This window comes from Urocampus carinirostris, chromosome 7 (genome assembly GCF_059441175.1).
Source record: "Urocampus carinirostris isolate Australia breed hairy pipefish chromosome 7, RoL_Ucar_1.0, whole genome shotgun sequence".
Taxonomy (NCBI): Eukaryota; Metazoa; Chordata; class Actinopteri; order Syngnathiformes; family Syngnathidae; genus Urocampus; species Urocampus carinirostris.
In genome coordinates, this window is record NC_142355.1 from 25,725,233 (window position 1) to 25,739,820 (window position 14,588).

At 40.7% G+C, this 14,588-nt stretch overlaps 1 protein-coding gene across 1 annotated transcript in view; it reads left to right on the top strand.

Moving 5' to 3' along the window:
* nell2a (neural EGFL like 2a) overlaps positions 1 to 14,588 on the top strand; it is a 187,781-nt gene that overhangs the window by 90,209 nt on the left and 82,984 nt on the right. Inside the window, exon 13 of the mRNA XM_088340362.1 lies at positions 9,954 to 10,079. Coding sequence (XP_088196488.1) covers positions 9,954 to 10,079 — 126 coding nt within the window. The remainder of the gene's footprint in view (positions 1 to 9,953; positions 10,080 to 14,588) is intronic.

Here is a 14,588-nt window from a genome sequence, read left to right on the forward strand (position 1 = left end):
ACTCGCTATAAAAGTGTATTTGTTTGATTTATTTTGGACATTTACATTTAATTTCCTGCCCTCACACCAAAAAAGCCACAAGTGTATCTATCAATAGTATTATTGTACTGTATTGTATTAATTTATTCAGCCAGTATAAACCATAAACATGATATATACAAGAAATCATTTGACACGCGAACACTCAATAATGATAAAATAATAGATTTAAAAGAATAAAAAGAATAGAGTAAAAATATATTGCAGTGTATAATACAAGGTAACTATATAGAATAGTTTAAAAAGAAAGAATATGTAAATAATAAAGACTAGAGTAGAATAGGTCGGAGGAACGCCGTTGGCATAATAATACTATACATAATAACTAAATGAATTCCTGTTGAACATACGGATAGAGGAAGGGTAAAAACTCTCTTTAAGACGTGAAGTCTTGCTCGCAATGGAGCGATGACGGCGACCTGACGGCAGGTAATCAAAGTACCTGCGTACCTGCGGGCACCACAGTTGTATCAATCCATGTATGTTGTATGTCTATGTTTTTGCCTAACAATGAACAAACACATATTGTTAACAAATGATACGTAGCAATTAAACTTATTCTTGGAGCACAGTGGAATGTCAAAAATTACATGTGGGAAGTGTCGGCTTGATGACTTCGTGCTTGCTTTGCCCTTGTAATCAGAATACTTGCTAACAATACGTTATAAACAATTCATTCGGATTGCTCCAGATATCTAGTATTCTGTTTTGTAATTTCATTATTGCCTATATGTAAACATAGTATTACTCGACAACAACTTTTAAAATGGCCTCTTCCGGAGAAGGCCTAAACACAGGCTAATTCAGTTTCTAAACCCATATTCCATAAACACAATACTAATCAAACTGCCATGTTTAGATTAGTTCTTACAATACACAGAGTTGTTGTCAGGAAATGCCTTGGCTTGACTTCCTCTTTGATGTTTTTCCTGGGTCTAAAGCAGCTTAGAGTTTTTTTCCCCTATGCGATTGAGTTTGACCCCATGTCGTAACCCTAACTTTCCTCAAAGCCAGTGATGGACCATTTTCATTTGGTCATAGCTTTTCTATTTTTTCATTTAATCCCTGCATTTGGCCTTTTCTTTAGGGTAATCTTTTCCCTGACTTATCTTTCTCAACTTACCAACCTATTCACCTTGGTCTTATCTCACTGGTCGAACGATTTGGCTCTTTCGGATCCTGTCACCTTAAAACTCTTTAAATCTTAACTTCTCCTCAGTGCCAAGTTTTTCGGGTTACTATTCCAATCTATTTTATGTCCTCAAAGCTCACGTGCCAACTTTTTGGACCACAACTTTTCTCTTTGCTCTTGGGGGAGACCAGTGTCACAGATCTCAAATGCCCATCCATTTTCTTACATGGCTTGCTGAATCCACAATTTTTTCCTTTTCTATTGGACAATCAGTTTTGCGGTTTTGACCTTCCCATTTATTCCTTTGCCCAAAGTCATATAAGTTCTCAAGTGTCATTTGTTTTCCCTTTTTGTTTTAAAACCATTTTGGCTATATTGAAAGGATGATCCAGCTTGCATTTTTATCTTTTTCTGACTCTCATCATGTCTGCATGAGTGAGGGTTTTATTTGTTTCTTTAATGTACACATCAACACACATCACACAACAATATGGCGGCGCCCCTGTTCGGCTGCGGCTGTATCGGCTCGCAACAGTTTTTTACACGTCGGCCATAAGACCCAGTCTTCGACTCAGTTTTGACGGCGCACAAAGTCGGCTCGAACTGCAGATTAAGATACGATCGCAGTTTTTTTGCTGGATATGCGATCATCCAGACATCAAGCGCTCGGTGCTACGACCACTCGGGAGTGTTTATTAGCCACGGACTGCTATGTCAACAAGACCCAGCGGCCTACAAAGCAGCAAAGCAGAGTGGCAGGACAGCGGCGTGACCGCCGGACGAGGAAGCGAGGTTGTCGGGCCGGGCTAACAGCTAGGCTAAAGGCTAAACCCTGCAAAACGCCTCTCCCATCCATTTTCCTCTCCAACGTTTGCTCTCTGGACAATAAACTGGACCATTTAGCAACTCGAAGTGGCATCGAACCGCGAGATGACGAACTGCTGCGCTAAAATTCTGACGAAGATATGGTTAATCTTATCTATCCCGGCTGACGTTCAAAGAAACTACGGGTCAGATGTATCGACATTTCGTTCTGTATACACGTGTACACGAATGACAATAAAGTAAATCTGAATCTGAATCTGAATCTGAATCACCTTTTTACTTTGTATAATAATTATTGTTTCATATTTACTGTTGTAGTTATTTCACTCTTCAGACTTTTTCAACTTGAACTGTTTTTTTGTATTTTTTTCACCCCGAGCTTCTCAATTAGCCATTTTTTTTCTTCGTATTTGGGGTCATTATTGTGGTAACCACTGGAACTGTCAAGAACCGGAACAGGAGGAGGACCCAGATGCGTGACGTTTCTCACACAAGCTTTATTTTACGGGAAATGGAGCAGTCATGCACATTAACTCAAACGCCAATGATTTGGCGATTGTTGGGAGGAAGACGTACGGCAGCAGTCTGGCGTGGAACGACAGGAAGCCAGAGGCTGACGAGATCGATACCGATCAGATATCGGACAGATGGGGTCGATACCGGACAGGACGGGACAGACAGAATTGACATCAGGCACTGGAGACTGGAGTCCGATAACAAGCAGGACGAGATAGGCGGAAACGATACCAGACACTGGAGATCGAAATTAAACTGGACTAATTAGACATGAACCCTACCAGGCACTGGAGATTGATATCAAACTGAACAAAATAGCTGGGAACGATACTGGAGATCGATATTAAACAGGAAAAAATAGACGGGAACGATACCGGACAGGAAACAAAGGCAGGAAACCGGACAGAGTCAAAACACACGTCTTGCGGGTGCAGAGATTCGTTGACGGACTGACAAAGGGTGAGTGAGAGCACTGAGCTTAAATAGGAGGGAAGCCAATCAGTCAACGAGCCGCAGCTGGCACCAAATGGGCAGGGCCAATTGAGTGCCATGGGCAACCGTGACAGGAACCAGGTATCTCACCAGCTATTTAAGCAAATAGTTCACCATCTATTTGAGTGATTATTTATTGTACTTTTGTAGACATTTTGATATCTAATGAGAAATCATTGACATGATCAGTGTATTTGAATATATGATAAATGATTTCAAAATATATATTTTAAATTAGCCTTTAATTTATGAATAAAACCCATTCAGTGCCCTAATACAAAACAGATCATATGGAATTAGAATTGTCTAATTGTGATTGAAAGCAACACCTTAAACACTGTTTACAATAATATCAGACACGAAACTCCAGATTAAACATGCAATTAAAGATTTGAAAGAGAAAAATAGAATACCAGGATAGATGGGTAAATATTTACAAGGTACTGTTTGTAGTGGTTGATTGAGCTTGTTCTAGCCCTTCTTTTACCACCTAGAAATAACATAATAACAGAGTAACAGCATAGTAATATGATAAGTTATTATTTTAGAAATGGGTTTCAAACTGCTAGCCCTTTGCGCTAATCATTAACAAAAAAGCAGCTCACAGCTTCAAGACGGATGGTGAAACGCTTTTCTTATGATGTTAAATCCTCACCTACTTTGTAATTTTCACAAAAAGCCCCAATATGTAATTTTTGACCACTAGATGGCACTCTGTTGTCTAGTGCGCGCGAGGGTCAGTGATACACGGCACAGCGTGGCGGCTGAATGCCGGACACACATGGTGGCGATCTAATAGGGGATCCCATGGTTTAAAATGAATACACATTTTTTAGATTTTTTTTTTTAATTACCAATGATATGTTCATGTTTTTTAGCTTAGTATTTTTCTACTGGATGAAAGTTTGTACCACTAGGAGGCACTAAGTACAACACACTCGCCCTTTCATGATTTTTCAAACTTACCAAACTATCAACCGTCAAGTCATTTCAATTAGTTTAGAACAGCTGAGAGCTACTATTTACTACTAATTAGCGCATAAAACACCCAGTTTGATATCAATTTCTAAAATAGCGACTTAGATAGATAGCTTGCTAAATAGCTAAAATGGTAGGTTGATAGTTAGCTCGAAAGCTAAACAAGTAAAAAACTAAAAGAGAGCTAGATAGCTAAAAGAATAAAAAGCCATCTATACAGCCAGATGGAAAGCTAAAAACAAAGTTAGATAGCTCGCTGGAAAGGATGCCAGAATGTAGCTTGGTAACTAGCAAAAAAGATCAACTGTTAGCTAGAAAACATGTGGAAAAATGTAAAAAGCTAGATGGATAGCTTGCTGAAAAAGCTAAAAAGGTCGAAAGATAGCTAGCTACAAAGCTAGAAAAAAAGTACCCCGGAAGCTCGCTAACAATGTAGTATTTTATGTAAAATAAAGTAATAAAAATAGTAAATAAATGAATTAAATACACAAATAAATTCTCATTCCACTCTCTTAATTAATTGCTTAAAAATATTCTTTAATAATTGAATCGAATTTTGTCCATCAAGCACATGAACTGGAATTTATTCATTTTAATTTCTAAAATAACGACGATCATGTATTACTATATTGTTACTATGTTATTACCAGGTTAAATCTTAAAAATAGTGTTGAATATACTCAGTAAACTAATAAAAAATAATTTAGCTAGAAAATCCCAATGCTGGGTCATTGATGGGTGAGCTATATTCAGAATAGGCCTGTGGGATAATAACCCCCCTCCAAAACCAAATCTCCACATTGTCAGCGTTAGTACTAGCCAGTCACTGGATTTACCAATGCCCCTTAATTTAGTGATTTTTCTGGGTAGATCAACGCTTTTGCATTTCCTTTCTTTCTTTCTTACTTGCCAATATATTCATTGGCACATCTACACTAATCCATTCTTTATTGTCTTATAGTTTTGCCCTTCCCTTTCGCTTCTTTTCACCTCTGAAACCGTAAACATCCTTCGACAAAAGTCCATCCCTTTGATAAATGCAAGATCTCCCCTTTCGGTTACTTCTTTATCTTTCACTTTCCACCTTTATTACTCCCAACTTTGTCTAAACTGCCTTTTGATTGTTGCTCTTCCCTTTTCTTTGTCTTCTCTCCCGCTTGCTCTCGCAACCACCAGGTTTCCTCAAGGCCAGTCACAGGGTTCACGCCGCCTCTATTCATTTACTAAAGGCCAGGTGTATATTTTAGCGTGAACGATTGTCTGCAGGCCGTATTTATTCCGGAGGTTGTTGAATAGCCCGAAGCACCTTGTATTGATGCAACTGTGGAACTAAGAAACGGGAATGTTTCCGTTGCAGCAAGGTGCTGATATTCAATCCAAGTGTGTGTGCAGCATATGTACGCCGTATTCAGTATATTCAAGGTTGGATGTCTTTGTGCAGCCAAGAAAACATTTAGGAAAATAATACAGAGATCAATTGGTTTCAGCGGGTAATGGGGACTAGAACATCCTGCGAAAAGTAAAAAAACGCGAAGGAGCATTTTCATATAAGCCCTTAATATCATGATGACTGATTAGTTTCACCTGTGCTCGCTCGTTTGGCGCCAGCCGCTGCTGACTTCCTGATTGGTTCCCCGTCCTACTTAAGCTCAGTCCTTTCACTCGCCTGTGGTCAGTCCGTCAGCGAACCTCTTTTTTCACAAAGCAAGCATTTTTGACTCTGACTCCCGTCGATCCCCTTTTTTTCACCCGTTTTACACCCATCCGTTCCTGATTTCCACGTTTCTCTATGGCTACGACCCGTTTTTGACTCGACCACGTTTTGATTTCCTGTCCCGGCTAACGACTCATTTTTTGACCCCAACCACGTCCTCCTCTCCCGTCCCGGCTAACGACCTGTTTTTCCATCTACTACACCACGATCTCCCTCTCCGGAAGATCCACTTCCGCATTCGGAACACGTTCTGATTCTGTGAGCAGCTTGCTTCCTGCGTCCAGCGTGCACCGGGTCGCGGGTTCTACCTTTCCTCTATACCTCAATAAACTTGTGATTAACGTTACGCATCTGGGTCCTACTTCCGTTCTGGCCGTGACACTCAAGGGCTAAACTGAGATCACATCATTATTGACTGAGAGTATTCGATAGTCACAAAATAACAATAATAGAGCTACAAATAATAACACACGGCACAAAAGTGGAGTTGCTGAATAGTTTTGTTGTCATTTAGGGGTGGGTTGCAACAAATTACATTTACTCCGTTTAATTGAGTGCGTTTTGGGCCATCTTGTACTTCTGGGAGTATTTTTATTTCACTATACTTTTACTTTTACCTGAGTAGATTTGTGAAGAAGAAACAGTACTCTTACACCACAACTTTATGATTTATTTAACCTGTTACTTAAGAACACAAATTCCTCCTTCGTTTGTTTTCTTCCGTGTCTTCTGCCAGCTTTACGGCTCAAGCCCTGCCTCTTTCTGTGTGTATGATCCGCCAACAAACCCAAAGAGAAAATTACCTGTGCAGAAATCGAACTTAAAAGGTGTTGATGTGATTTTAACAAATTTACTCTCTTTATCCTCTATTTTATCTTTTTAAATGCATGTTGTAATTTTTTGCACTGTTTTTGTTGGCCTTTTTTTCCAAACGTCAAAATTAAAATTGTCACGACCAGCACACAGGGTAGACCCAATTGCCTAATGTTTTATCACAATTTTATTGAAAGAAAGAGGAAAGGCAGCGCCCGCGATCCGATGCTCACTGGACGCGGGAAGCAAGTAGTCTCGCACTCGGACTATGATCCGAATATGGATGTCGATCTTCCGTAGCGAGTGATGGCTGCGTCAGGGACGGAAAAACTGGTCGGTTCCCGGGACTGGGAGAGGAAAGCGTGGTCGGGGTTGGAAACGAGTCGTAAGCCAGGATGGGAGAGTAGACGTAGTCTGGATCAAAAATGGGTCGTAAGACGGGACGGGAGAGCAGATGTGGTCAGGATCAAAAAGGTCGTAGCCGGAGACAAACAGGAGCAAAAACAGGACAAGCGGGAGTCAGGGTCAAAAAAGGCTTGCATTTTATAAACAGAGGTTAGCAGACAGACTGAGAACAGGGGATTGACAGGACTGAGTTCAAGTAGGAGCAGGGAGCCAATCAGAACCTGCGGCGGTTGGCGCCATATGAGCGGTCACAGGTGACTCACATCAGTAATCATGACAAAAATAACATTAAAAATTTTAATTCTTAATTGCATTTCTTTAATATTATCAAAACAATTCAACATTTCTTAATTCATTAATATTGTAAGAAAGTAAACTTGACCTTGTTCATACAACAGAGTAGTCACGTCATTCTTCACATGATGTGCTGCTATCAAGAAACCAGAACAGACCAGTGGACCCCAGAGCATTCGTTTACGTCTTTTATTAAGGAAGCGTTCAGGGCTTGCTGGAAATGTGATGGCCGTAAGATGTCAGCGGCGGCGCAGGGGAGATAACTTCGGAACGAGTCCGGAATCGTAGTGCGGAAGTCAGGCAGGTCGTGTTTACCGGGGCTGGAGAGGAGCTCAAAGCGTGGGACGGAAACAGGTGGAAACGGGTAAGCAGAGTTCTTAAATGAACTGGATATCAGGAGAAACACACACAGTTACAAAATGTACACTCTTACACTGCTCTCTGGACGCAGCGCGCTTAAGAGAGAAGTGCCAGCCAATCAGAAGGTGCCCACCCAGGTGCCACATGATTGCTCCAGGTGATCTGAGTTAGTAATCATGACAGCTGCATCCAACTTTGTCATTTTGACAATAGGCTAATTTAGATACATACGGATTATATAAGGCTTTTAAATTTTTGTGTTTCCTGACAATTATTTTTTTCATTTTTGTTCCAAAATGGCTTTTTCAACCCTGGGCTAGCTTGTTTGTTCTGCCTGCAGAGCTTGTTTAAAAAGGTATTAGATACTTTTTTCTTTACTCAAGTAATTCTTTGGATGACTACTTTTACTTCTTCTGGATTAATATTATCCTGGTTACTCTAGCCACCTCTGTTTTTATTATACAAAAATAAAACAAAATTGGAGGGCTTCTGTGTAAGAAGGCAATTCAGAGAGAGGCTGGTTAGCCCCGGGTATCCTCGAATTTGAGACAGATCTCCACGATGATTAAAATAAAAGCAAAGTAGAGCGGGGTCTCTGTAATAGATTGATAGTCATTGCAAACATCATCTGGATTTTTTATATATTGCCCTATCTAATTAACACAGTAGGGCAGCACGGTGGCGCGGTGGTTAGCGCATGTGCAGCACAGATCTGAGGTCATGAGATCGAACCTCCTGTGTGGAGTTTGTATGTTCTCCCTGTGCTTGCGTGGGTTTCCTCCGGGCACACCGGTTTCCTCCCACAGTCCAAAAACATGCATATCAGGTTAATTGGCCAGTCCAAATTGTCCCTAGGTGTGAATGAGTGAGCAAATTGTCTGTCCCTGTGTACCCTACGATTGGCTGGCAACCAGTTCAGGGTGTCCCCTGCCCACTGCCCGAAGATAGCTGGGATGGACTCCAGCAGCCCCGCGACCCTACTGAGGATAAGCAGTGCAGATAATGGATGGATAATTAACACAGTCTCTTTATTGCACATGTTTTTCTTATCGCATTCTATTGCATCGCACCATCAAAATATGTTTTTCATGAGATAAAAAATTCTCAATGTGATGCAAAGACCTGGTGTTTTGAATCCTAGGGATGGTTGTTACCTTAGCAACAGCTACTAAATTCTAATATAAATCTCTTAGTGTGGGAAAGTCAAGCTAATACGTGACATGCTTAAAGCAATACAAGCCATTTATATTACAGTTGACCCAAAGGAAGAGATTTCGACTGTCTCGACTAGGGTTTTAGAGCAGTTTTTTCCACACCTCTGACATAACCAAGCATATCTCCAAGTTTCTTACTTTGAATAGATTGCAAATCGAATGGTGCGCCATTGTTATGTGATGAGCCTCCTACCTCTTAAGGACCATCTGCATTCTTTCTGACATTGATGAAAATGAATGTCTCTCCATTCTAAGGTCCTAAAGCTATTCGAGTGCCAAGAGCTGCAAGAAGGTTACGTTGTGAAGAAGCAAGGTGTTTTTTTGTGATTGGATGGGCTGCTCTTTGAGAAAAAGACACCTGAAAGGCTTCAGAATAGAGCTATTTCAGCTTTTGAAAATGTGATTGCCCTTCCATCCATTGATTTTCTATCGAGGCGGACCTCATTACAGTTGTAAATAAGTTGGAGCCTATCTCACCCTCCTTTGGCAGAGGTGTACTCTTTGGACTGGTCTGCAGGCAGTCACTGGCAACATGTATAGAGACAAACACCTAACACACATTCACAGCTATGAACAATGCAGTCTTTTGAATGTAAATGAAACGCATGATGGGGGAATGTATAGAGAAATCATGCCTAGAGAATGCCAGCAAGGGTTTCACTGGAAGGCTTGTGCCACAAAATCAGGACATTTGAAACTTTGGCCTTCACGGCCCACTTCAGATCGCAATTGGCATATCTGATTAAGTTCAAAGCGATAGTTTCAAAAGAACCAATAAATACAGCTAATGCATTTGCTGCCATTTTTTACTCATTTGTACCGTTCAAAAATTACATAAACCTTCTCCAATGTCTTCATAAAAGACATTTAATACTACCTCATTCTATTGGCATACCCGTACGCATGAAACAACTTTTAGCTTAGTTAAAAGTGACAAAATGAAGTGGAGGTTAAATCAAGCAGAGGTTGTGAATCTGAGCTTACATAATATTGATTAAAAACATGTTATGTAGTGACTTGGAAAAAGGAGTGAAACTAATGCCCACTTCATTATTACAGTCAATTGACAAGGCCTTTTATTATATGGTTAACAGAATACTGTAGATGTGCTCGCTACATGGGAATGCAATCAGAATCACTGTTAACTCTTTTCCCCTGATTTCCTCTTCAGACATCGATGAGTGCGCAGAAGGGAAGCACTATTGCAGGGAGAACACCATGTGTGTTAACACCCCAGGCTCCTTCATGTGCATCTGCCATACGGGCTACATCAGGATCGATGACTATTCTTGCACAGGTGAGTTCCTCTGTCTGCTTTAATGGCAGATATGAATGTAATGACAAGACCTCGGTGGAATAGATTGAGATGTGGTGTATTTAAAGGAATAACTGACCAATTAAATAGTGTTTGTTTACAGTGGATCCGGAAAGTATTCACAGCGCTTCACTTTTTCCACATTTTGTTATGTTACAGCTTCATTCCAAATTGTATTAATTTAATCTCTTATCTACACAAAATACTCCATTATGACAACGTGAAACATTTTTTTTTTACTTTTTTTGAATTTATTAAAAATAGAAAACTAAGACATCATATTTACATAAGTATTCACAGCCTTTGCTTAATACTTTGTTGATCCACCTTTGGCAAGCAAATACAGCCTCAAGTCTTTTTGAAAATGATCCTACAAGTTTAGCACACTTATCTTTAGGCAGTTTTGCCCATTCTTCTTTGCAATAAGTCTCAAGCTCAATCAGGTTGGATGGGAGACGTTTGTGCACAGACATTTTCAGATCTCTCCAGAGATGTTCGATCGGATTCAAGTCTGGACTCTGGTTGGGCCACTCCAGGACATTCACAGAGTGGTTCTGACTCCAATCTTTTAAGATCTTGGCTGTTTGCTATGGGTCGTTGTCCTGCTGAAAAATGAACTTTCGCCCCAGCCTGAGGTCAAGAGCGCTCTGGAGCAGGTTTTCATCCAGGATATCTCTATATTGCTGCATTCATTTTTCCTTCTATCCTGACTAGTCTGCCAGTTCCTGCTGCTGAAAAACATCCCCACAGCATGATGCTGCCACCACCATGCTTCACTGTAGGGATGGTATTGGCCTGGTGATGAGCGGTGCCTGGTTTCCTCCAAACATGGCGCCTGGCATTCACACCAAAGAGTTCAATCTTTGTCTCATCAGACCAGAGAATTTTGTTTCTCATGGTCTGAGAGTCATTCAGGTGCTTTTTGGCAAATTCCAGACGGGCTTCCATGTTCCTTTTACTAAGGAGTGGCTTTTGTCTGGCCACTCTACCATACAGGCCTGATTGGTGGATTGCTCCAGAGATGGTTGTCCTTCTGGAAGGCTCTCCTCTCTCCACAGAGGAACGCTGGAGCTCTGACAGAGTGACCATCGGGTTCTTGGTCACCTCCGTGACTAAGGCCCTTCTTCCCCGATCGCTCGGTTTAGAAGGCCGGCCAGCTCTAGGAAGAGTCCTGGTGGTTCCAAATGACTTCCATTTACGAATAATGGAGGCCGCTGTGCTCATTGGGACCTTCAAAGCAGCAGAATTTTTTCTGTATCCTTCCCCTGTCTCGCAGGTCTACAGACAGTTCTTTTGACTTAATGCTTGGTGTTTGTGCTCTCACATGCACACTCAACTGTGGGACATTATGTAGACAGGTGTGTGCCTTTCCAAATCATGTCCAATCAACTAATTTACTGCAGGTGGACTCCAATTTAGCTGTAGAAAGATCTCAAGGATGATCAGTGGAAAAAAGATGCACCTGAGTTCAATTTTGAGCTTCATGGCAAAGGCTGTGAATACTTATGTAAATGTGATTTCTTAGTTTTCTATTTTTAATAAATTCAAGAAAAGTAAAAAAATAACTTTTTCACATTGTCATAATGGAGTATTTTGTGTAGAATTTTGAGATAAGAGATTAAATTAATACAATTTGGAATGCGGCTGTAACGTAACAAAATGTGGAAAAAGTGAAGCGCTGTGAATACTTTCCGGATGCACTGTATAAATGTAAACTGGACTTAGCTCCTTAAAATGGCAGCATAATAGCACTTGTGTCACGGTTACCCATTGCCCTAACTTGGGCACGCCCGTTTGGAGCCAGCTTCTGCTCGCTGACTGATTGGCTTCGCTCCAATTTAAACTCAGTGCTCTCATTCACTCTTTGTCAGTCCGTCAACGAACCTCTGCACTTGTATTTTGACTCTGTCTGGTATCCTGCCCGTGTTTCCAGTATTCGGTATCGATCCCATCTGTCTCATCCTGTCCAGTATCTTGCTCCAGTCTCCAGTATCTGGTATTGATCCCACCTGTCTCATCCTGTCCAGTATCTTGCTCCAGTCTCTGGTATTGATTCCGTCTGTCTCATCCTGTCCGGTATCTTGCTTCAGTATCCAGTATCCGGTATCAATTCTGTCTGTCCTGCAGTGTCCAGTATCTTTCTCGTGTAGCCAGTATCCGTTATCTATCCGGTCTGTCTCGTCTTGTCCGGTATCTTGCTCCAGTATCCGGTATCGATACCATCCGTCCCGCCCTGTCCGGTATCTCGTGTACCCTGTATCTGGTATCGATCCTGTCTGTTCTGTCCGGTTTTAATCTCTTCTGCCCAGCGATTGCCAAATCGCTAGCGTTTGTGTTCCCGCGCATGATTGCCGCCTTCCCATAAAATAAAGCTTGTGTAAAAACGTTACGTGCCTGGGTCCACTGTGTATTCGGGTTCTGACAACTGGTGGACACCAAAAGTGTAACATTTGAAACAATCTTCCGTAACCTAACTAGTTTGAGGGTTGCTTTTATTTCTGCTGTATTGAAATTCCGCATATAAGTGAGCTTTGATGCTTTTCGTAAAGCATATTGTTTGGCAGGACATCTGCTTGCCAGGAGCTGATCTGCAGTGTTTCTGTGTGTGTTTTTCTACATCATTAACATCTGGCTAGATAGCTTTCCCCCCATTATTATATACTCATGTTCTTTCTGTCCAGGATGGGACCTGCTTCTTTGTTTTAAGTAAACGCAATTACCTTCGGCAATATAATTTCTTTTCTAAACATAGAAAATTTCTAAACCTGGGTTTCGTCAATTTAGCGTTTAAGTTGGATGAGAGGGTGAAGGCTTAATTACGGTGGTTCTGCATGTAAAATAAGGTGGGATGCCAGTGGGGAAGTGAGTCTGACACGTGTCTTACTGCCTGATCGGGACATAGTAGTGGGCTCAGCTTATTTGATGTAACGAATTGGAAGATTGTGTACCCAAATACACGACCCAACTTAACCCGACAAACAAAACACAGACAATCGTAGTTCCCGCCCCATGTGAGGGTGCAACTACATTAATCAAAGATAGTGATTTAGATGTTATGATGCAAGTACGTAATAGTTTAATGAAACAATAGTTTGCTGCATATAGATTTAACAACACCAAAACATTTTGATGCAATAAGTATTGCAATCCCACCTCACATTACCAAATGTTTTCACAATGCTGCTGATTGGGATTCAACTTTCCAAAGCTCACAATACTATATAAAATGTTTTTTTTAACTGCCAAACTTCCTGGCTCACTGATGTCACCAGTCACTATAATGCGTCATGCCACAGACCATTGGAATTATTAAACAGTTGGAATTCAAGATATAAGACCATTTCAAAATGTACTCATCATAGAAATGTCACAATTTGTCTGAATCAAGATACTCGAAAACTATAAGCTGATATAGCTCACCAATAAGTCCCCTGGTAGTCACCTCATGAGCACATTCTTTGCAAACATGGAGTCGTTATTTCCAGAACCGGCTAGTGACTCCAACTGTGTAAAATACTTACTCCAAGACACACGATAAAGCCGTGAACGTTCCTTGTTACAATACGCCTGCTTTGCCACAGAATTCCAGTTCACAAAAAAACAGACTCGTAAATTATCATTCCAAAGTTAAACATTTAAAACTCTTTTAAAATGTCTCAAACATTGGCCGAAGTAAAATACACAGTTGCAAACGTTTTAGTTCTGCAAACTGGTCGTCTCCAAAGGTCTACTTTTATAAACGCCTACGGTTAGAAAAACGTATAAAATACAAGGTTTATTTTTTCAGAATGAGATCAAATTTGACAAGGTACCAGGTAAGGCTTCAAGCTATTGCCTCGGCTGTTTACAGCTAAGATGCCCAGGCAATTGATTGACAAAATAAATAAAAAAATCAGGCGATAATGAAGATCTATTTTGTGTGTTTTAAAACTCTACTCAATGTTAGAAGCACTTTCAGTGATTATATCAACCTCACTTACTTATCAAAAGAGACCAAAACCGTTCTAAACGTTCAAGAAAAGCATTCAATTTACTTTGAGTACAGCTTGGATTGAGATTTTAGGCGAATTTTAAAGAAATGTAAGGGGTTAAAAACATTTCCAAAATTATGTTTTCAACATAAACCGCTGGTATAATTTATGACAGTCTTTACCAGTGCAGTGGCCAGTTCCGTATAGAATGAAAGTGCACCAACAATGGTCATAGAGTTTCACAAAAGGACATTCTTTCTTAACAAACGTGCTATTGAACATAATGAAAATATATTCCAGAATTTTTTATAAATTCAATATTTTAAACACAACAAGTAGTGGGCAGCAGTGGTTAGCGCTTGTGCAGCACAGTTCATGTCATGGGAACCCGTCGTGGGTTCAAATCCAGCTCCAGACTTCCTGTGCGGAGTTTGTATGTTCTCCCCATGCTTGTGTGGGTTTTCCTCCGGGCACTCCGGTTTCCTCCCACGTTCCAAAGACATGCATTTCAGGTGAATTG